This window comes from Anabrus simplex, chromosome 7 (assembly GCF_040414725.1).
Source record: "Anabrus simplex isolate iqAnaSimp1 chromosome 7, ASM4041472v1, whole genome shotgun sequence".
Taxonomy (NCBI): Eukaryota; Metazoa; Arthropoda; class Insecta; order Orthoptera; family Tettigoniidae; genus Anabrus; species Anabrus simplex.
In genome coordinates this window covers 40,355,889-40,381,488 of record NC_090271.1, presented here as the reverse complement: position 1 = coordinate 40,381,488, position 25,600 = coordinate 40,355,889, and the positions used below count along the sequence as shown (strand labels likewise).

Sequence of the window (25,600 nt, the reverse complement as noted above, 5' to 3'; positions counted from 1 at the left end):
CACTCCTCTGGGGGCAATGATTAATGAATGACAGATGAAATGAAATGATATTGGAGAGTGTTGTTAGAATGAAACATGACAGGGAAAACCAGAGTACCTGGGGAAAAACCTGTCCCACCTCCACTTTGTCCAGCACAAATCTCACATAGAGTGACTGGGATTTGAACCACGGAACCCAGCGGTGAGAGGCCGGCGTGTTGCCGCCTGAACCACAGAGGCTTGCTGTTATATTATTATTGCCCTTTGATTGTTTTGAAAATTATTTAGGGGTGGTCTAATTAGCTTTTAATTTAATAGAGAAATGTACACTCAAGCTTGAGCATTAGTTAAATTTCACATTTCAGTTTTTGCTGTAGTCTGTAATTGTCCTGGTTCTTTTCGTGCATGTTATGATGTGATATCTACTACACTTCTGTCCACACAAAGTACACTTACAATCTTTGTCTGGCTCATGGAACTTCTTGTTTATGCATATCTTGTGGTGAAACCTGTGTATGGAGAGTCGTGTTATGACATGGCACTGCGTGTTGCACTCTCTAGTCCATCTATCATCCATCATCGCTGGTGAGGCGTGGAAGTCTAGGTCAATTTCACTTTTCTTCTTTTCCCTGATGTTCACTAGTGCCCTGGTTGCTTCCATTGGTTGTAGGTAGAATTGTGAAATACGTCTCCCGCATCATTTCATATACCATCCGGGATGGCGCTGTCTTTCCAACCCGGGTAATCCTCGTCATGACCAACGAAAGACAAAAGGATGACGGTGAACAAGAAGCGGTAGAAAAAATGGCATTACTGTACGTAGGTCGGCTTAAACAGAGCATCACTGCAACAAATATAAGAAAAGTTTTGGAAAGGAATGGCATTATGGAACACATAGAATGTGAAGAACTTCATACACTGGGAGACAGAAAAGCTTTTAAGGTCAGTTTCCCATACATCTATCTGGAAGATGCACAGAGTGCGGATTTCTGGCCACAGGGAATAATTATCTTTTAATGGACTGGCTATTTTTCCTGTAATTTTCGGTTTTCATTTTCGGTTACATGGAAGCCTTTTGTGGATCTCTACCCAGTTTTCATTTCTTTAAATTTCATACATTTACAGCGATTAGAGACCACAATAAACAACTGTTACACATTTTTAGAAGCCTTCTTAGTCAACCGCTTGTCATCCATCCATTCTAAATAGATTACCATAGAACTTGAGTTGTCACTTTGTGGATAGATTCCATATGTCATTCTGTTTTCTGGTATAGTTCCTCTCATCCTCGCAATCTGTGATGTCCAGCCATTATCTTTGGGCCCGTTATCTTTCAAGGATCTTCCTCTCAAACATCTCAGTTCATCTCAGACCAGCCTTTCCACTAACTTGGAGACATTCACTTCCATAGAGATATTTGGGTGTACCGTAGTTACCGTATTGTAATATCTGAATTTAGCGTGCATTGAAATGACCTTTTTGTTGTACAGGTTGCAAGTACTACAAAATGCTGTTGCCATCCTATCTTGCCTACTGTTGTTAGCTTCTCTTTCATTGAATTCCATCTGCACAATCTCATCAAGAAATTTCAAGCTGTTAACTCTTTCAGTCTTATCATAGCTTGTCTTTAGTTGTTGTGGAGCTGTGTCAAGTCCAAACCTTTCTGCTTGTTGGTTCAAAAGATTTATCTGTTCTACAACTGCATCTGTGTTTCTAGAAAGGATCACTAAATCATCAGCAAAAGCTAGACAGTTCATCTTGACACCGTTCTTTGAAACTTGTTAGGGTCAAATTTTTTATATTTTTTTTATTTGGAGGTCTTTTCTTAACCCTTGGAGTTAATTTTATTTTGATCTTAGCAACATGGTGATCTGACCCTGAGTCCTCCCCATTTAGGATTTTGACATTGTAGATTTTCACAATGGTGAAATTTATCCATGCAAATGTGGTCCAGTTGCCATTCACCTTTTTGGAAATCAGGATGTTTCCAAGTTTTTAATTTGTGAGGTTTCCTTTTAATGTATGTTAATTCTGAGATAAGATTGTGGTTTCTGCATGATTCAACCAATCTTTGACTGTTTTTATTCATCCTCTAATGTGCTGGCCATTTTCCAATGATATCTCAGTACCTTCTTTCCTGTCCCAGTTGTGTGTTGAAATTGCCAAGGAGGACATTAACTTGTGATGGAGGTATGTTAATTAAAGTTTGATCCAGGAGATCCTAGAATTTTTGTACTTCTTCTTTATCCCTTAGGGTGTTATTTTTCTGATTAGTGGGAGCATGTACATTGATAATTGTGTAGATTTTATTTGCAGTTATTAGAGTTAGTGTTGCAAGTCTGGGGGATTGAGATTTAAATTCCATGACTGAATCTATGATTTTGAGATTTATTAGAAATCCATTACCAAACCGTGGCCACTATCAAAGGGTAGAAAAGGGTCCACCTATTCAATACCATTAGCTTGTATATTGTCTTATAAAACTGGGGCATATAACCACTCATAAATTAAACAATCTGATATGTCACAATTTACAGTCTTGTGTTGTTTGAGTCATCATTCCATAGACTGGTTTGATGCAGCCTCCATGCCACCCTATCCATTGCTAACCTTTTCATTTCTACATAACTACTGCATTCTACATCTGCTCTAATCTGCTTTTGGTCTACCCGTACCGTTCTTAGCATCTACACTTCCTTCAAACACCAACTGAACAAGTCCTGGGTGTCTTAAGATGTGTCCTATCATTCTATATCTTCTTCTCATCAAATTTAGCCAAATCGACTCCAAGCATAATTTCACCAATATTGAAAAAGACATGAAAATACTTAAAATCATTAACAAAGGCCCCCTCTTAACCACTACTGCAAATTGCTTTATTCACCTTGACCAATACTTCAACCCTAATTTCAATTTAAATGACATTTCTGAAAAACTCAACATCCTTTTCGACTTCCTAATTCTTCTTCTCAAAAATTCTAATTTCAAAACCCCAATTCTATTTTCCATGCCTTACAAAGTTCCTACCCACATTTTCTACCTCCAATAACCCACCCTCCTAACCCACCCTAAACTACCCCTCCTTCATCTCTCTATCTTATCCTTCCTCAAAACCGTTTGACTTCAATCTCTTTTATTCTTCTCTTATTCCACTATTCCTCTTCCTCTATTAATTTATCCTATCTTTTCTTTTCACCTAAAAAAAAACAACAGATTCTTGCCTTGCGCCGACTTCAACTACTTCAATCACGACCTGAATTTTTTACATTTTAAAAAATAGCGCACTGTGCATATATGTTTTCATTTGTTTCCGGTATTGCGCTTTTTACTATATTTTTTTCTCTTCACAATTGTTTTTTTCACGTCAACTGTTCCAAAAATTCTACAGGATCACAATTACTTATTCAATTATATTGAATTTTATTATATGTATTGTACCAGGAAAGCCTAGGTCCTGGTCCATATTAATTGAAAGAAACATTACTTCAGCATAAAAGATCCGACCGACGTACGAACATCTATGTAAAGAATGTTCCAGTATGTGCCAGACCCTACGAGTGCACTAGGCGGAGTCAAGTGACGTCACCTGCCGCTTGAAGCTCACCTCCCCTAGAGATATTTCTCGAAAGAATTTTTCTTTTACCAGCTTTTTAACGCCTTAACCAATTTCAACGGGACAAACGCTGAATTATAGCGGACGTCATAAAAGTTAATCCCTGTGAATTTCGAATTAATTCATCCCATGGTTGTTGAGTTATAATAATTTAAAGTTTCAATGAAATTACGTAATCACGGTCACATGGCCGAGAGAGATGCTACCCCTCCCAGCGCTGGTATCTATATATGCCAAGGCCAGCCAGCCAGCAAGCCAGTACAAGGACGAGTAGACAGCTGTGTGAGTGAGACAGAGGAGAGACCGGCCCGCGTACAGTATGTTCGCGCAGTCACGGTGAAAGTACTTTCCGTCGTATTTCCGGAACGCGAAATTATATCGCCGACAGAATTATAAAAGACGTCGCACTATATTTAGTATATCGCGTCGCGACTACAGTCTAATCCTAAAGACATTTAAGAATGTAATACGAGTGAACTTATTGAAGTGCAAACATTAACTATTTTACGTTCACAGAATATGTCATTACGTGTAGACTTATGATTTTGAACTTCTGCAGAAACTAATGTGTAGAATCACCAGAACTCGTTTCTTTCCGAGTATTGAACTGTATTCCTTTATTCATGCCACGTCAGTATACGACTTACAGTAATTTGAGTGAAAATTAAGAACTTTTCTGAGGTAATATAACATTATAATAACAGGATAAGCAGAAAATAATTCTTAGTGACTTAATGACTGTGTTCAAAGACTGTGATTATCGACTTGCCTTTTCAAGTGTGAACTGTGCATTTATGAACGTTTCAATAACGACTGTAAATAGTAATTCATACAGGAAGGACTGTGATTCTTTCAATTACGCCATAAATAGTGTTCAACAGTCAATGACAGTGTCAGTGTTAACTACTCGCACTAAGTGAATTTTTCGTGTGCGAAAAATCACCCTAACGAGCTGCAATTCTACATGATCCAGTTCCAGCCGTCATCACCTCATCGGGAACGTCAACATAGTGTGTCAAGGGAACATCGCCGATCCTGATTCTCCACGGAACATTCCAGATGTCCATCCTTCGACTTTGTAGTAACATTTCTTGCCATAAGTGAGTAGTAACAAACTGACTAAAAATTTTTTTTTCTTTCATTAATTTGTGAACAGTGGAAACTTCAGTGCTGCGTGTGAACAAATATTTCAGAGTTCTCATAATTTCCCAGAAGTGATTAATTTAATTTCAAATTTCAGTTTCATATCTCGTAGAAAGACTTTAGGCTTTTCAAGTGTGCTATATATCAAGGGTGACGAGCTGAGAACTGAAAACTATTAACCAAAATTTAATTTCTCATATCAACTTACAATTATAAGTGTGCTTAGGTTTAGAAAGACTTTAGGTGGAAATTCAATACCTCATATTCTCACATATGAAAGACTTTGAAATCGTATTTATGCCATTTTCATGAACAGAATTCAGGAAGATTACTTTCAAACTTTTAATTTCAATGCCAGATTTGAATCAAAAATCATATCGCAGGGTGAAGAATTAATAAGTTGTTTTGAAAAAGATTTTTTAACCATCTATTATTCGCTCTGCGAGTCTATCCTACTCTGTATCAGCTCCAAAACCAAGTTCCACTCCCTGAGGTCCTACTCATGCCCTTTGCCCACAACTTTTCCTGGTACAGTATCTATATATACTTACATTCCCGCAACCGAAGCAAATACTGGATCATTAAGCTATTCTTCATTTTACGTTAGCATTTGAAACCACAGTGCCTGATGTTGAATATATTGCGCTGATCACCGGGAACTGGCAAGTTACTTCAATTGATCTACTCATCTTCAGCTTCAGCACAATTATGGATCTTCATATGTGTTTGATTGTGTTATGAATTTGTGCCTGACAGTGTATACAAGCTAGCCACTTAACCGTACTCCGCTTTTCATAAACATTATAAGACTTTGCCTAACACTGCGTGTGCCATACTGCTGTTCAGAAAATTATGCACTGTTTCTTTTAAGTGACTTACATCTTACTTCTTCTGCATTTTACAGTGCCTACCCCCATCATTTTTATATCGCCTCTTCTACTGATCCAGAGTGAACTTGATCTATTATTTTCTTTTTCCTATGCATTGTTTTTCATGTTTTAATCGGCTGATGATGACCTGGACTAGGGTCGAAACCGGTACCACTTCTACTTATTATTAAATAAGAATGTAATCACTGCATTTCTTATTCTTTTGAATTGAATAGGTTGAACCTCTTTATTTATTATTTCAATTTTAACTCCTCTCGCCAATTCGATTCAGTATCTCTTCATTCGTGATTCGATCTATCCATCTTACCTTCAGTCTTCTTCTGTAACACATTTTGAAAGCTTCTGTTCTCTTTCTTCCTGAGCTAGTTATCGTCCATGTTTCACTTCCATACAATGCCACGCTCCACACGAAAGTCTTCAAAAACATCTTACTAATTCCTATATCAATATTTGAAGTGAGCAAATTTCTTTTCTTAAGAAAGCTCTTCCTTGCTTGTGCTAATCTGCATTTTATGTCCTCCTCACTTCTGCCATTGTTAGTTATTTTACTACCTACCCAAGTATTTTCATCTTGTACTCCTTACCCAAGAACTCATCCATACCATTCAGCAACTTCTCGAGATCTTCTGCAGTCTCAGATAAAATAACAATATCATCGGCATATCTCAAGGTTTTGATTTCCTCTCCTTGGATTGTGATTCCCTTTCCAAATTCCTTTTTGATTTCCTTTACTGCCTGTTCTATGTAAACATTGAAAAGGAGGGGGAACAAACTGCAGGCATGCCTCACTCCTTTCTGGATTGCTGCTTCTTTTTCAAAGCCCTCGATTCTTATCTTTGCTGACTGATTTTTATACAGATTGTAGATAATCCTTCTTTCTCGGTATCTGATCCCAATCACCTTCAGAATCTTAAATAGCTTGGTCCAATCAACATTATTGAATGCCTTTTCTAGATCTACGAATGCCATGTATGTGGGCTTGTCCTTCTTGATTCGATCCTCTATGATCACACGTAAAGTCAGGATTGCTTCACGTGTTCCTACATTTCTTCTGAAGGCAAATTGATCATCTCCCATTTCAGCTTCAACTTGTTTTTCCATTCTTCTGTAAATAATACATGTTAAAATTTTGCAGGCATGAGATACTAAACTAATGGTGCGATAGTTTTCACACCTGTCAGTACCAGCTTTCTTGGGAATAAGTATAACAACATTCTGCTGAAAATCGGATGGGACTTCTCCTGTCTCATACATCTTACACACTAAATGGAATAACCTTGCCATGCTGGTTTCTCCTAAGACAGTCAGTAATTCAGAGAGAATGTAATCAATTCCAGGTGCCTTGTTACTATTTAGGTCTCTCACAGCTCTGTCAAACTCTGACCTCAAAATTGGGTCTCCCATTTCATCAGCATCAACAGCCTCTTCTTGTTCCAGAACCAAATTATCTATATCTTCACCTTGATACAACTGTTGGATATGTTCCTGCCATCTTTCTGCTTTGTCTTTTTTCCCTAGAAGTGGCTTTCCATCTGAGCTCTTAATATTCATACACCTAGATTTCCTTTCTCCAAAGGTTTCCTTGATTTTTCTGTATGCAGCACCTACCTTTCCCAGGACCATACAACCTTCGACATCCTTGCACTTCTCCTTCAGCCATTCTTCCTTAGCTACCTTGCACTTTCTATCCACGTGATTCTTTAATGGCCTGTATTCTTTTCTACCCTCTTCATTTCTATCATTCTTGTATTTATGTCATTCATCAATCAGGTCTAGTATCTCCTGAGTTATCCACTGATTCTTAGTTGATCTTTTCTTCCTTCCTAACATTTCTTCAGCAGCCCTGCTGACTTCATTTTTCATGACTATCAACTCTTCCTCTATTGTGTTTCCTTCAGCCTTTTCATTTAGTTCTTTTGCAACATGTTCCTTGAAACAATCCCTCACGCTTTTTTCTTTCAACTTGTCTAGATCCCATCTTTTTGCATTCTTTCCTTTTTTCAATTTCTTCAGCTTCAGATGGCATTTCATGACCAACAAGTTATGGTCAGAGTCCATGTCTGCTCCTGGGAAAGTTTTGCAATCCAACACCTGGTTTCTGAATCTCTGCCTAATCATAATGAAGTCTATTTGATACCTTCCAGTGTCTCCAGGTCTCATCCACGTATAAAGCCATCATTTGTAGTGTTTGAACCAAGTATTGGCAAGGTCTAAATTATGATCAGTGCAGAATTCAACTATCCGACTTTCTTTCGTTCCTTTGTCCCAATCCAAATTCTCTTGCTGTATTACCACAGTCTAATATATACAGTTGCGAAGCTCTAATAAGAGGAAGGTTCATCCACTTGACAGCTGAAGCGACACTAGCACCTCTAGCAGCATGGTAGAGGTAACTTCCTAGCAGACAACAGGGAATGAATTACCACCACAGTCTAAAATGGTCCTAACTTCTGAACCATTCATGAAAATAATGTCCGGACAAGGTTATTGTAATTCGTATGAAATAGTGGAGGAGGTCAAACAATTTATTTTGATGAGAAGTTCGAGGATAATTTTGAAATATTTATTTAATCCTAAGGACTTATGTTTTTTCACCGCGGACTATAACATAAAATCGCTTCTAGAGGCCAACCAGTTCAAAATAGGTATATACCATCACAGACTTTTTTGTAGAGGTTTTTATGCTCTACAATTCGTATGCTTACACTTGGGGTATATCGTTGACAGTTTAGGCAGCGTAAGCCAAGAAAGCAAGTGACCCACCATGGTAGAGCTCTGGCCTTCTTAGACCAACCTGGCAGGTTTGATGTCGGTCAGTCGGTCATTTGCTTTCTTGGCTTACGCTGCCTGAACCATCAACAATAGACCCCAAGTGTAAGTGTATGAATTGTAGAGCATAGAAACCTCTACAAAATAGTCTGTGAATGTATATACTTATTTCGAACCGGTTGCCCTCTAAAAGCGATTTTATGTTATAGTCTGTGGTAAAGAAAAATAACTCCTTAAGATTAAATAAATATTTCTATATTATCCTCAAACTCCTCATCAAAATAAATTGTTTGACCTCCTCCACTATTTCACAAGGATTACAATAACCTTGTCCGGACATTATTTTCATGAATGGTTCAGAAGTTATGACCATTTCAGATTGTAGTGATAATTCGTTCCCTGTTGTCTGCTAGCAAGTTGCGTCTATCTCGCCGCTTGGAGCACTGTAGTCGCCTCGGATGAAAAATATCATCAGAGCTTTGTGACTGTTATATTAGACTGTGGTATTACCTTCTCTTCCTTGGCCTAGCACTGCATTCCAGTCTACCATCACAATTAGATTCTCGTCACCTTTTACCTATTGTATTATATCATCTATCTCTTCATATGTTCTTTCGATTTCCTCATCATCCGCTGAGCTAGTAGGCATATAGAACTGCTCTATTGCGGTGGGCATTGGTTTGGTATCTAACTGGATGACAATAATTATTTCACTATGCTGGTCGTAGTAGCTTACCCGCTGCCCTATTTTCTTATTCATTATTAAACCAACTCCTGCATTTCCTCTGTTTGATTTTGTGTTGATAATTCGGTAGTCGTCTGACCGAAAATCCTGTTCTTCCTGCCAACGTACTTCACTTATACCAACTACATCTAACTTTAGTCTCTCCATCTCTCTTTTCAGATTCTCTAATCTACCACAACAATTCAAACTTCTAACATTCCACGCTCCAAATCGCAGAATGTCAGTATCCATCTTCCTGAAGATCACCCGTTCTTGTGTAGTCCCCACCCGGATATCCGAATGGGGGGACTAGTCTACCTCCGGAATATTTTACCCGGGAGGAAGCCATCATCAGTACATCATTCATACAGAGAGAGCTGCTTGTCCTCGGGAGTTAATTATGGCTGTAGTTTCCCGTTGCTTTCAGCTGTGTAGCAGTATCAATACATCTAAACCATGTTGAGTATTATTGTAAGGTCATATCAGTCAATCATCTAGACTGCCACCCTTGCAACTTCCAAAAGGCTGCTACCCCCCCTTTCGATGAACCATTCCTTAGTCTGGTCTCTCAACAGATACCCATCTGAAATGGTTGCACCTGCGGCTCGGCTATCTGCTTCATTGGGACACGCAAGCCTCCCCACCGCTGCAAGGTCACATGGTTCACAGGGGAGGATTTACAGTTTTAATGTAAAACATTGATGAAGTCCAAACAATACATCCGAACTTTAAAACAAATGACACATCAAAACTGCTGTGGTTGATGCTGAACTATGTCATCGCTCGTACAGCAACCAGTGTTCCAGAGTTGATCTGGGAGTTGGCATTTCTATCTGTATAGATGAGCAACTTGATTTTTAATTTATGTTTGTTCAATAGTAATGTGGGTAATGACTTGTATGTAGCTTGAAGGGGAACATTCATAACTTGAATAGGTATTCCTTTTCATCAGATGTAGTGATCCATTGTTTAATTTGGTTTGAAGTGAATGTCCTTACGTTCTTTGTAAGTTGTGTGCACCCGGTATGAACACCAACACCAGAATGACTGTTGAGGGGGAGCAGGAGGGTTGTTTATAACTTTGAGGTGACATAATATTATGTGCTTCCAGTGTACCCCGTACTTAAAGCAGGACGTTTGTTTAGTACTCGAGCAACAGTTTGAGCACAAGGATAAGCCAGCTCTTCCTATGGTATGTCGTACCTTTTACAACATTATTGTAAGTTTATATGTATTGTTTGCATACTTTTACCCTTATTTTTTTCTTTTTATTATTTTACAGTTGATCTCAACAGGGCTCCACTTTAACTTTTTTAAACTTATTTTAAATCATTTTGACATCACACTCATGTGGAATTAAATGTTCTAAATAATTTCAACACTGATGATGAAACTTAGAGTCCGAAAACTGGTTTTGAATTAAAATTAGTGTGCTGATATGACCGTATGTAATTAATTATAACAGTAAGCACAACCATCAGCACTGTTACTAAAATGGCTTTGATATTTTATAATTATTATAATTTGTCATTGCTGCAGATGAAAATACTGGAATTGTGCTGTTTTCTAAACGCAGTGTCACAATTCCTCATAATAAATTTGTGTTTGAAAGGATGAAAGGAGATAGTGGCTTATAATAAAAATAAACCATTAGTAACACATCAAGATGATACTAGTATCTACTCAGGGAGACACTTCAATCTTTCTAGACTTTTAAGAATGCATACCTGCCAACCCTTCCGATTTACCCGGAAACTTTCCGGTTTTTAACTCGTCTTCCGATTTTCCGATTTATTTTTACTTCTTCCGCTTTTTCACTAATATAACCTCTAGTACCGCCAATACTCTTCCCCTTAGATAAAGGATAAATTCGTACGTACTTGTATAATTTACGAAACCTTATTTTCAAGCGTATTTATTTGTTGCTTTATTTCGTGAGTGTTTCGTCCGTCGCCTTCGTGTATCGTATTTCCTGCTCACCACAACAGCGTGTGCGCTTTATGCAGCTGGGGATTCGGGGCGGCAATCGTCCTGCAAGCAAGAGGCTAGCGCGCGCTCGCGACTCAGTTAATCGGGACGAAAGAATGAGTTTATTGTGTTGTTCGCGCGCTGTTGACAGCGTTTCTGTGCGCAGTTTCGTCGGAGTGGTAGGCCACGTGTTTTTTCCTCTCTCTGTCAAAGTCGTTTGTTTATAATGTATGGGACATATTGAATTGTTCTGCATGTGATAGTTTCGCGTATTTAAGTGCATAATTGTAATTAATTGAATGTTTTTAAGGGGGTTCTTGTCGGTGACAGTTTCTGGCATTTTCTTTTCTCGTTATGGCCAAAAAATATAACAAACGTTATCTCCAAGTGTTCAGAGATACCTATAAATTTCCGTTCATTTTACCGTCTAAGGGAAACTACCGTACCGTATTTTTCGCGTAATTAACGCCCTTGCATAATTTACGTATCCCAATAATTTTGAGTCCAAAGTGGAGAAAAAGAAATGTTCACGTATTTGACGCACCCACAACTTCGAACATTCATCACTCAGCTCCGGATGCGTTTCGAAATAAAGATGTCAACTATACTCAAGTAGCAGGCTTCCTATCGCGAAAAAGGCATTCCACACACAGGGCAACGTGCTGTTATTAGCCGTCAGGAAATCCCACTGCACTAGTTTTACGAGTGTTTCCGGTACGGGACATTCTGTGATCTCAAACTTGTTTGTCAGTCCACAGTATTCCAGTAATACTGCATCATACAAACTCGCGGTGATCATTTACGTCGAGACATACGGCAATAGAGCAGCGGGCAGCAAGTATTCAGTGTCCAAATGAAACGTGCGCTACCGCGGTAACAGAAGTGCACTTCAAGCGGCTAACAAGTCTCGCAAAGCATTTCGCGGACAAAAAGCGGCAAGTTTCCGCAAGTAGAGGATTATCTGCTTAAATATATGATTTTGTTGCGCAATGTTGCGTAAGCCGTTTCTCACAAAATGCTGTGTTTAAAAGAATGAAAAATAGCCGCGGCACATGGAATCGGTATCTCGGATTTGAAGGTTAGCCGAGGCTTGATTAATTTTCTGAAGAGAAATGAACTTTCTCTTCGACGAAGAACAACATTATGCCAAAACATGACGAATGATTTCAACCATTGTCATCGCTTTGTGATTGAGAAGCGTGAAATGAAGGAATATTTGATCTTCCTTTATAGGAACCGCACGTCAGACGCCAATCGGTTTCCGTACGCCACAAAGTCGAACAATCGATAAGAAAGGAACATATAGTGTTATCGTACGCGCTATCGGAAGCCAAAAACAACGATGTACTGCAATGCTTGCTGATGGCAGAATGCCTAAAGCAAAATTTCCGCGAGTGATCCACGTTCGTATTCAACAGAAAAGGTGGATGGACACGTTACTCGTACAAGATTGGATACGAACGGTTTGGGGTAATGTAGCAGGGTCCCTCCTTCGATGCCCGGCCCTTCTCGTGTTGGATAGTTTTTTTTTTTTCGGTATGCCATTCAGGTCGTATTTTCAGCTCGTAATGAGCAGAATATTTTCTAGTGTCTGTACTTCAAACCCACGTGTCTAACTTATCTAATGTACCCTATTTGACTTTTCAGGAAAAAATCTCACGCTGGAATTTTACGCTGTGTGACGATAATTGCAAATGAGTTGAACCAATTGTCTTTATATTATATTTGATGTATCTTTTAAATGTAAATGAATTATAAATAATTTGTAAAGATCTGAATTCCTTGAATAATGTACGCATCCGCAGTTGTCGCCTGTATTTTTCGTCGAAAAAGTGCGTTAATTACGCGAGAAAATATGGTATGGATTTTGTTGTGTGTGTCGGGGTGACATAAATATTATTATTCGTATGTAAGTGTCATAAATGAGAGTGATTAGGTACATTTTCTTGTAACCATTTTTGTTTTCTTTAGTTTAAGATTTTAAATTTAATGATCAATTCGCATCGTAACTGTAGATATGTATGCCTTTTATCCTGACCTATTTTCACGTAGACTGTGGTGAAATATACGTGATGAAATCCAAGAATTAAAAAATCTTCCTATGTTTGGGTTCTAAAAGTTGGCAGGTATGAGAATGTCAATGTTTTTTTGTTTGTTTCTGTTAATGCTAAATAGGAAAAACTGCTATTTAATACTGAATGATAGAGAGCTACCAGATATCTACACTCAGATGTATGTAGAATACTGGACCCTGTCACTCGTGATAGTAAAATATACAGGGGTGTCTCATTTAAATTAAGACCGAATGCATGGTGTTTCTACTCTCGGAGACCTAAGGAACTGAACGGGAGGCACACACATAGCTCTTGTCCTTGCAAGGAGTGTGCACGTGTTGAACCTAGCATCAGTAGCCAGTCTGAATCTTAACTGTTAACATGGTGAGACAGTTATCATTGCTATACCGTATTTTCGTACGCAAAAGTTATTTTGAGTACGAGTCAGCTCGACGAGTATATGATGCATTTGTTCAGCAATTTCCTGGTGAAGTGCCACCTTCATGAGCACAGATTCACGCAATTGTAAATAAATTTGAAATTACTAGCTCAGTGTTCAATAGAAAACATGTGCACACGCAAATAGTTTTAACAGAGGAAAAGCTATATGACTTTGGTGCGAATCTTGAATGGTCACTGAATAAGTCACTCATAAAATTAGCACAAGTAAAGGTTTTGGTTTCTTCTGCACACAGAGCTACAAAGGTCTTACACATCAAACCGAACAGGTTTACACGGGCCCATTGTTTAAAACCTGCTGATCCAGCCACAAGAGTGAGATATTGTGAGTGGTTTCTTGCATCATTGAATGATTGTTTATTTGACCCACACCTTATGTTCTCTTTGGATGAGGCCTGGTTTCATCTTAAACAGTCATAACTTGCACTATTTGTTTGCAGAAAATCCTAATGGTGTTTATCTCTCATTATGAAGGATGACACTTCCAGCACATCTTTTATAAGGTAAGATTTCATGTAAGATTGTATACATGCTTAAAGCTGCGCGCGATGTAAGTTGGACTGAGGCAGCTGCTCGAGCACAGAGCACAAACACCCTGTGCTTGGTTTATAAGAGAGACCCTGTATCTTCTTATTAGTAATAGAAAGGAACAAAGAAGCAAATCAACTCATTTATTGAAAGAGAGGAAAAGAGAAGGATTGCTACAGATCAATATAAGGAACAACAAGTTATATATAAAGAGATAGAAACTCTTTATCTAATTTTTGTTTTTATTTATCCCTGTTTATAGAAGAATTTGTAGAGTTTCATTCCACCCAGCCCGAGGATGAAGTTGAAGATGTGACTCTGAGGGAAACAGAATCTGATGTCACCTTAGGATATGTACCTTTTCACATTAAACCTGTAGATGGCATTGTGTTACCAGGAGAAGAACAGTGTTTTGTTGCATCATTTCAACCTCTGGGAGTTGGTGAATACCATGCCACTTTCGTCTGCAGGTGAGATCTAGGGTGATCCTGAAATACTTGTAAGGACTTCCAGGTCTTACATTCTGAAATTAAAATATTGTCATTTGTAAGAGCTTACTTTCAGAAACATTTCTCCTGTGTAATGGAATATTTTGTAAATTTTAGTTAAATTTCTGAGTGATTGCATTTTAATAATGTTACTCTATATGTAAGGGAACATTTTAAGTTATTTTCAGCTAATTTCTTGTTAATTTCTATTCTATTGTTTTAATTATTATGATACACTATTCATATTTCATTTTTGTTTATTGTTTTAAGGCACCAGTTTAATTTTTATTCTTCTTCAGTTTTGTTTTATGAAATTTCTTGCTTCAATACATTTCATGTAATATGAGGGTGTTCAAATATAAATGGGATTTTATTTTTTATTTATATTCATTTATTGAAAAACATGAGGCAATTACAATTTATTTTTCCACATAGTTTTCTGCTTTGGAAATGCATTTGTCCCAGCATATGGGCAGCTTTTTGATGCCCTCATTGTAAAAAGAACTGGGTCGTGTCACCAGCCAGTTGCGACAAAGTCTTCCACACTCTCATCATCTTCAAATCGTTGTCCTCCTAGAGCTTCTTTAAGCGGTCCAAACAATCACACAAATCACAGAGTGATAAGCCCAGGCTGTAAGGAGGATGATCAAGTGTAGTCCAGTGCATTTCCTGTAGCTTAGAGACAGTTAGAGTTGCAGAATGGGGCCATGCATTGTCTTGGAGGAGGATGAACTTTTGAATTGGTTGGTCTCGTCTTTTGCAGCGATACGCAACCCTCGCCTTGTTCAACAGCTCGTAGTAGTAAGGTGCATTGATTATTTAAAAATCAATCAGCAAAATGCCTTGCCAATTAAAAAAAACTGGTTGCAAGAACCTTGCCAGCTGACAGTCGAGTCTTGGCTTTCACTGGTGCTGCTTCCCCTTTCCTTCACCACTCCTTACTGGCTTGTTTGGACTTGAGAGTGTAGTGGTCGACCCATGTTTCGTCGCAGGTGATGATCCAACTCAAAAATGCATCACCTTATTCCGCAAACCTTGCTGTAAGCTTCTGACAGACCTCCAAACGTCTCAACTTCAGAATTTCGGTCAAAAGGCGAGGGACCCATCTGGAACACACTTTACGGAACTGTAGTTCATTTGTGATGATTGCTTGACAGCTCCTATAATTGATTCCAACTTGTTCTGCAATTTCTGATACTGTCGCCCGTCGATCGTCGTCAATAATTTCTTTAACAACATGAATGTCTTCGTTTGTAATGCTAGTCCAAGGTAGGCGACCGTGTTGCAGATTTTCCACATGTTCTCGTCCTTCCTTGAACTTTTTATGCCAGGCAAACACATGTGTCCTTGACAATGTTTGATCACTGAACTGTGCAGTCAATCTCTGGCAAATTTCTGCCACTGTAACTCCTTCACGAGCAAGAAATTTTATAATTATGCGTTGAGCAGTGGAAGGGTGCACCTATTGCTCTGACATTGTGAACGTTACTGACAAAACGGCAGGAAATATCTAACAGCACGCTCTCCCCACTCCTAACGATCCCGCCTAACCATAGCAGAAGCGCGGGGCCAGGCCTACCAACTGTTAATTAATGTTTAGGAACCAAAATCCCATTTATATTTGATCGACCTTCGTAGTTGGTTTTTATGTAATTTTTTGTTTCATTTTTATTGTTGTTGTCATGTAATTTATAAGAAAAACAATACACAATGCCACTAGAATATCTCCCAGTTGTAATGTATTTTTTAATAACAGTAAAAATATCCTTAAAGTAAATACAAAATTTTAATATTCCACCTACTCAATACTAGTATTGAGTATTGAGTATTGAGTAGGTGGAATATTAAAATTTTGTATTTACTTTAAGCATAGTCTCAACTCAATACGGAACCTAACAATGAAGTTTATTACTTTTAATAGTAAAAATATCTGAGTCAGCATTGAGAACACTAGGTGAGTGCCATCCATGAACATGTGCTACCTTCATAGGAGCACTTAGCATTGGTGGTAATGAGGGCTAGCAACTAGTCTTGTTATTTGTGGATAATGTCCTCAGCCAGATTACGTAATTCAGATGGTAGCATTCTCATCCTTGCAGCTGCAGCTGAACTGATCGATGTTCCAAATCCATTGTTTGTTGCATACTATAAACTTCATTTTTTAGTCTGTATTGACAAGATATTACTGAAATGTTTAACAGATACCCTGAGGTTTCACCTACTCCATACAACTTATATATTACAGACATTTTATTTTTCTTTATATTAAGACATGGGACATTTGGCATAGGGATGTGGCGACCCCACCGCCCAGTGGGAAACCACTGCAATCAGCCACCCGAGTATTGGTGGAAAAACCATAATGTTTGAGGGGTATGGAGGAAATGCCTACTCCCAGTCTTGAACAACTAGGATGAATCACCTTCCCAGATCACATCTGGGATTGTAACTCCTGACCACAGTCAGAACATTGATCATTGATCAGACAATCAAATTATCATGGAGAGTCTTCTAATGAAAGAATCCACTGGCTTGGACATCCAACATTCTAGACCCGAGCAACGACATCATTCGGATACGGTGGGGTGTCACATAGAAGATCATGGCGACTCGGAGCGCCTGCAAACCCAACAGATGAACTACGGATACAAACACAGACTTAAATTCAGTAAACCAAGAAAATTCTCTTTCTGTGCAACATTAAACACCAATTCAATAATGAAAGTTGGGAAGTTGAAACACTTAACTGATGTCATAGATCAACACAGGATTCTAATCACAGCCCTACAAGAACTTCAGAACACAGATCAGGACCCATTTGAATCTGGGGGATATTGTCTTTACAAAGGACCCCCAGGAAAGAGAGTAATGAAAAATGATCCCCACTTTGGAATGTGATTCCTGGTTCATACTAGCATATTAGATTCAGTGGAGGACTTTTCATCGAACTCATCAAGAACTGCAACCTTAACGATTAGAGTAGAGAACAAAATATATACACTGATTAATGTCCATGCCCCAACAAATGAAGAAAACAGGACAAATAAACAGGAAACTGAAATGTTTTGGGAGGAGCTTGACCAACTGATTTCAAATATCCCTGACAACCATGTTAAAATTATGCTTGGAGACTTCAACGCAAAATTTGGACATGGGAGAAAATACCACACAGTGATAGGTAAATGGCCAGCACACAAATTGACAAATAGAAATGGTCAAAGATTAATTGAGCTTCGCACAGACCATGGGCTTATTCTTGAGACCACAAGATTTAAGAGAAAACCACACAAATTAATGACCTGGAAATGCCCTAATGTTAAACTGGGTGAGTTTCAGATAGACCACATAGCAATGGATCAAAAATACCATAGAGAAATTTATAATGTCAAAGTCCTTTGTGGGGTGAACATCGATTCTGATAATTATATTTCAAAGATTAAAATCAAGTTAATCCCAAGAAAACATCACAAACCATCTAAATTCACCAGAAGGAGGATATATGACCCCATCTACTTAATAAACAATGCTGTGTATACAGAGAGATTCAAAACACCTCTAAGCGACAAACTGGAAACAATTATTGATAAACTAAAAATATTGCCGAAGAAATTGCTCCTATGAAAAGGAGAAAGAAACACGCCTGGTGGAATGAGGAATGTGATATGGCAATACTGCACCCGTCCACCTCCCGAGTCCCAGACTAGCATTTATCTCAGGGGTGTCGGTTCATTATTTAAGTCATCAAATATAAATATAGCGGCATCAATGAACACGGGAATGAACGGAGCAATTTAAAATTAAAATGGGGAAGGCTCGATTGTAAACTTGAATTTAAGGACTCCATGATAGGACTAGGAAGTGACTGTTAACTTTAAAAAGGGCACCATCTAACTACAATGAAAAGATTATGAGAATGGTTTCCTTTGAAATAATTTGCCAGAAGGAGCAGTTTATTACGCCATCCGACGTACGAAACTTTGATATATTTGGCAACGATATTTAAATTCCCACACATGCTACATAAATAAATCACTTGCTATACCGCAAGTGGTATCAATATGTTGCTGGGTTGCTTCTGAAAGAAATTACAAGTGGAGTATAACTTACGGATCGATTCCATTTGAATCGAACCGTTGTTCAAGGATATAGCTTCCTTTTATCGGGAGCCCGAGCATAACCCATGTTACGGTCGGCTTCCCGATTTAACTAAGATGATGTACCCCGGCTATATACATTTTTCCGAGACCGGTACTCGGACTGGGTAACGTTTCTCGTGAATTACGAAAAATGGATTCCACGGACAGTTCCTATCTTACGATGTCCAGCTGATGCCATACCAATGAATTAGCATTTACATTTTATTTACACATGATCTGAGATGGTACAAAGTAGCCTCAGTAGACTACTGCCACAGATGAGATAACGAGAAGCGGTGGGAAATACCGTGGCAATGACCTCCCCTCGCATCGCGGGCGAAGTAAACAAACACACCAAGTATTACTGTAACTCCTCCCGTGCGGAAACCGTACGATAACGAGGTAACAAAATGACTATAATATTATCACTCTTATTATTCAAACATACGAATCGAGGGATGTTGTCACCAATTAATTAATTAACTATCGTCAGCATATTCATTTATCCACGAAGTTATCATCATTGAAATAATAATAATAATAATAATAATAATAATAATAATAATTATTATTATTATTATTATTATTATTATTATTATTATTATTATTATTATTATTATTATTATTATTATTATTATTATTATTATTATTATTATTAAATAGGTGACCCAAGATATTATTATTATTATTATTATTATTAACGTCACTTTAGAGGTTATTATTATTAATGAACCGGTCACTTCCGCCAAAATATATTAAGATATCGGTCGCAATTATAATTATTTCACTGATCAACCAACGGCATCATTACTGTTATTATTATGACAATTATTATTAATCTGACCGCGATGATTTAACATCGTCCTTACATTGTTATTATTATTATCGGTTGCATATTATCATTTAGATTCCCGTTTAACATCTTTATCAATGCTCATTTAAGTAAGGCGGTCCAATCATTTATCTGCAATATTATTATTATTATTATTATTATTATTATTATTATTATTATTATTATTATTATTATTATTATTATTATTATTATTATTATCACGACATCAGGATTGTCATCGCTCGTCATTGCAATGATTACACTATACGATCATTTATGTGGACTCTGAACTCTCATTATCCTTAGATCCGTAGTATCTCGACGAATAGCTGTGCAGTCTATTTATTTCGTACATGCTGTCACGGGTCCGAATTCTACCCGCTGCGTAACTCAGTATTTCTCTGTGACACTGCCCGTACATTTTACACTCATTTCAATATCCTAAGTGTCTCTCGTACGGAATTTATTTCCTTTTCTATCTCAATATTCCTTGATTCATTTATTTCTCACAGAATTATCAACTGACTTATTTATTCACTTCTGACATCGTACGACCTTTTATTATCTCACTGCAGATTTGTTAACATTTTTCTATCTCATTTTGATCTACGCCTTAGTTCATTCTCCACAAATAACATCTTGAAATTATATTTACCAAAATTTGACAATCATGGTTTCGTAATATTAGTCCTACGTGTTCCGGCTAATGAATTGCAACTTTAAGACACGACATTTATACGTAAAAAAAAATATTGGACCGTAATTTAAACCACACGTTCATTAACATGTACGGATTATTAGCACCGATCTTAAATTTCAATATTATTAACTTATCAAGTTAAATACCACACTATTTAATTCCAAATTAAAAACGACATCCCGTCATTAAATGATTCCTGATAAACTCAACACCTGATCACTTGACTTTTATTATTATGCACTGATCACTAAAAATTCCAATATCTCATGAATTATTATTATATCCAAATTAAATTTTAAAACAAAATTTCTTCAAAAAAAGTAGTTTTATTTTTATTTATTATTATTATTAATTTAAAAAAAATTTAATTTCGCCTGTTACACGGTAGTCCACTCTTAATATGTTTAACGCATAACCCCTTTTACAATTTCGATTTATTCTGGCACTAATCAACTCCAGATACGATTTACTTGGAATATTATTATTATAATCGCTTCTCCCAAATTTAACAACTTCACTTTGAAAATATGAACATACTAATCAACAACAAACACAGCTGGTATGACGAGGCTGGACTTTCCTTCAATGTCATTACATAGCTCGTTAAAATGACAAACAGAAAAGCACATATCGGGTCTATTTAACTATAATAACCAAAATCAAATGTAAAGAAAATTATTTTTGACTACAAAGAAATTATGAATGCATGCATGGCTTAACGTACTACCCTATATCTACAAAATTTACATCTACAACAAACTGAATACATAAAAAGACCCGATTATTTACATTGTTATTATTTACTACTGTCCGTGCTACAAATTTAGGATGGGGTCGTTAAGCGACTCATCTTGTTACAGAAGGTAACCAAGTCTAATCAAATTATTCCCATTTTTCCCATCACGATAACATTTCCCAAATATTATTTACAGTTTAGTACTCATCTTAGTTATCGGTATTCCATTACAGCTTTGCAGATGAGAGGCTCCTTTCGGCTCTTCTCTGCATTTTACTCCTCCATTCTTGATGGCGTAGTTCCACAAAAGATTTCCTGGCACATTACCATTTTACACTAATACCTTAATTATCACAAAACTTCACCATTGACAACGTTAACACTGAACACTTTAACTTTTATACAACAAATTAATATCCTAGACCCAAAAATTTAATATTTTACACTATTTTAATCTTCGTCCAATTACCGCACAATGGACCTGGACACGTACGACGAGGTGTCAAATTTTACGCCCGTCGCGATTTATGTCGTCCGACGCGATACGCCCGTTTCATACGGCACTCTTGAAGTGTTCATGATAGCGGTTCGATATTGCGAAGTACAGGCTATTATTCCCTTAAAGTACTGTTCGTCACACAGTCTGTTATTTACGTACTTATTGTGGTACAATTTATATTACTCTCTTACAGTGCAATTAATTTACTTCACTGATATTTATAACTGGCAAACACTGTCCTACGTTAACTATTTCCAGTTCATGTTGCTTGAGCGCGATCACATTTTATAAACACTGGCGGATGCTCGCGCCATTAAATGTTGAGTTACTGTACGCCCGTAGAATTCTAAGTTAGCTGCGACCGACTGTTCAGCTCCAGAGATTCATTTCAAGTGTGTTGGCGAGGATCCCTTGTCCCGTATATATGGATGAAGCTTTCCCTCGCGGATTCATTGACGTCATACCCCTGAGGGAGGGGGTGGAATTTTAATATCGGTACTTGCACTCCGAATTGGACGTTAACATTTACATCAAATTAATCCACTCCGCTAGCATATCTGCTGGATTAAATATGAACTCCTGGTGATCACAGATTTAGGAGATACGGGCGGATTTAGCTCCTCACATTTCGCGCCTTCGGAAGCGTCCCTTACAACGTGGTCTTCGTCCAGCCAATGAGATTCAAGCTGTCTGGTTTCCAAGAAATCCAGCCTTCAATTTATTTGCTAGAGGCTTTACGTCGCACCGACACAGATAGGTCTTATGGCGACGATGGGATAGGAAAGGCTTAGGAGTTGGAAGGAAGCGGCCGTGGCCTTAATTAAGGTACAGCCCCAGCATTTGCCTGGTGTGAAAATGGGAAACCACGGAAAACCATTTTCAGGGCTGCCGATAGTGGGATTCGAACCTACTATCTCCCGGATGCAAGCTCACAGCCGCGTTCCTCTACGCGCACGGCCAACTTGCCCGGTTCAATTTATTTAATTTGCCAATAATTATTGATTATTTTTCCATGCGTGACATCTAATAAATTCATTACATCGATCCGTGTACTCACAATAATTTATTACTAATTACTTTTGAAGTTACGAGAATATCTCATCCATCATTCCTTAAGATGGTATCCCTGAGTCTTACATCAAATTTTTACGATTGGCCTGCACGCGGTCACGTGATTTAAATCTCCACCTGCCCGAACCTAGACTAGCGAATGTCCTCGCAGCCGCTGTAGCTTTCCATGACGTCACGGAATTTCCGTCCTGCCAAAAATATCCCAGTGCATTACTCACGTTGCGAGTTTCCTTTGTATCACCTATCCCCTTTCTCTTTCTGACCAAGACTTATTTGTGGACTCTGTATTTTTCTTGTTCGCCAACTAATGAGATCCCCTGCTGTGAAGTAGCTAAATGTTGTTGTGTCGAGCTAATCCGTCAGGCTCCAGTCTGTCGTCCTTCCTCGCTCATATTTCGACACAGATGAAATATTTTCAACTACACTTCTGTATTTCAATAAATGTACCATATATTATTTTATCAATCAAATCATGATTGACTTTGGGCCTAAGTCACTCGGGTTCAATACAGAAAAGACACAAAGCATGGCTAAATGACCAACAAAAAAAATGGCACAATCTCAAGATGAACTAACTATTGCTAAAAGACAAATGGCCAAAGAACTGAGAAGAATCAAAAGAGACCATCAAAAAGAAAACCTAGCTAACATAGATGAATCATTCAAACAACATAAGACACGAAACTATTACAGGACATTTAAACAATATCAATCAGGGTATACTCCAGCTACACTCACTATGAGAAATAAACAAGGACAACTAGCACACAATAATCAAGAGAATGCCAAAATTCTACCTGATCACTTCAAAGAATTACTAAATGCTGAAGACGCAAAAGAATACCTAGAATTTTCACCTGATCAAAAAAATAAAACACGCTTAGATAAGGTTATTCCACTAGACTTCCATGAGGTACTTCAAGCGATTAATTGACTCAAGAATTATAAAGCTGCAGGAGAAAATCAAGTGGTTTCAGAGCTGTGGAAGAATGCAAATAACCAAACACTTCAAAACCTACACAAACACATCATAAACATATGGAACTCTAAAGAACTGCCTGTAGAATGGAATACAGCTATAATTCATCCAATGCACAAAAAGGGGGATAGACTGGATCCAAATAATTACCAAGGGATCTCTCTACTTGATATCACATCGCTTGAATTATCCTCATGAGAATTCAAGAACAGCTCAACAAAGAACTTGGAGAGTATCAGGGGGATTTTGACCTGAAAGAAGTTGTCCTGACCAAATCATTAGTCTTAAGTGGATTATGAACCATCAAAGAATGAGAAACAAAAAGCTAGTTATCACTTTTGTTGACTCAAGAAAGCATATGACAGTATTCATCATGAGTCATTACTTAAAATCCTTAAAGAATTTGGGTTACACCAGAAACTCATTAATCTCGTTGGTGTTACCCTCAAGAACACTAGAGCAAAAGTTAAATCCTGAGGAGAATTGTCTGACTCATTTGAAATCCGGACTGGACTTCAACAGGGAGATGGTCTCTCACCAATACTGTTTAACTGTGCATTGGAGAAAGTCATGCGAGAATGGTCTAAGAAATGTCCGCCAAACATCAAGATTGGCAAAAATATCAAACTCAATGGTCTAGCATTTGCAGATGACCTTGCAATACTTGCAAGTAGTGTGGAAGAGACTAAACTCCAAATTAGAGAATTAGAACAAATAGCAGCAAAAATTGGATTACAAATCTCCTTTGAAAAGACGGAAATGATGCCATCCTTCAAAGTGAAAACATCACCTCTTACACTGACTAATAACAAACAAATTAAGGTTGTTAATAAATTTAAATATCTTGGAGAGATTATAACTTGGAACTTAAAAGAGAAAATCTCAGTTGAAAATAGAATTACCAAATTAAAACAAGCACAACACATTACTTGTCCAACCTACAAGAAGAAATGCAAAATTTAAACACTACAACACCGTTATTAAGCCTGAAGCAACCTATGCTAGTGAAACCTTATTCAATTTGAATACAAAATCAACTACAGATAAATTACAAGAAATATATGAATCATTAGAACAATTCTAAACAAAAAACATCAAGTAGATGGACAATGGTGATTACTACCTAATGAAGTTGTATACCAGGAGACTGAGTCTATAATAGATACAATGCAGAAAAGAAGAGTTGCTTTTTTCTGTCACATATCACAACTACCAGAGACTAGGATACTCAAACATTTATTCAACTAATTTTGGAATAGTAAAACTAAAAATCATTGGTTCAAAGAAGTCCAAGAAGATTTAAATGAATTAGGCTTGACAATTTAACAAATTGAAAACAGAGAAGAGAAATAACAACGTGAGATTTAAACTGAAGACCTATACACGCAAACAGTACAACATAACTGACAAAGAATGAGCAGCCATATCAGAGAGAATGAAACATTTCTGGGAACAGGAGAAGAAACATCAACCAAATTTGTAACAATATTCATATGACTTGCCTGAATATAGATTGATTTCAGTGCTCCAATGTGGGTGTAAAATAAAAAAATAAAAAGACATGGGACATGTTTTATCTCATCTTAGAGACATCCTCAGCCATAAAGAAAAAATCATTAAGATTAAAATGCAATGCTAGACTGGCCGTTGATATTCTTCTTCTTATACATTTAATGTTTGTTTTCAATCTTCCTTGTAGAGTTTTCCTCTGTGGAATATGTCCTTCACATTTACTCATCACCATCATCATCTATTTTCCACTCCAGAAAGCCGGGTGTGGGTGTTTACAAGCCTCTTCCAGTTCATCCTGTCCATCCACAGCTGATGTTCTACCTTTTGCTGCCAATTTACATCACGTTTGGCAAGGTCTTTGAAAATGTTCTTTTCCCAACTGTCACGAGGCCTCCGTCTGGGGCTCTTACCAACAACATTCCTTGCATAGTATGTTCTTGGTGTCCTAATTGAAGCCATGCTTCTCATATGTCCATACCATTGTAATCTGCTTAATTCTAAGGTTTCCAACAAGCTCCTG

General features: G+C 37.6%; 1 protein-coding gene across 1 annotated transcript in view; it reads left to right on the top strand.

The window, feature by feature from the left end:
• Positions 1–25,600, top strand: part of LOC136877677 (hydrocephalus-inducing protein) — an 83,519-nt gene that overhangs the window by 40,348 nt on the left and 17,571 nt on the right. The window contains exon 3 of the mRNA XM_067151890.2: positions 14,390–14,597. Within this exon, the coding sequence (XP_067007991.2) occupies positions 14,390–14,597 (208 nt within the window). The remainder of the gene's footprint in view (positions 1–14,389; positions 14,598–25,600) is intronic.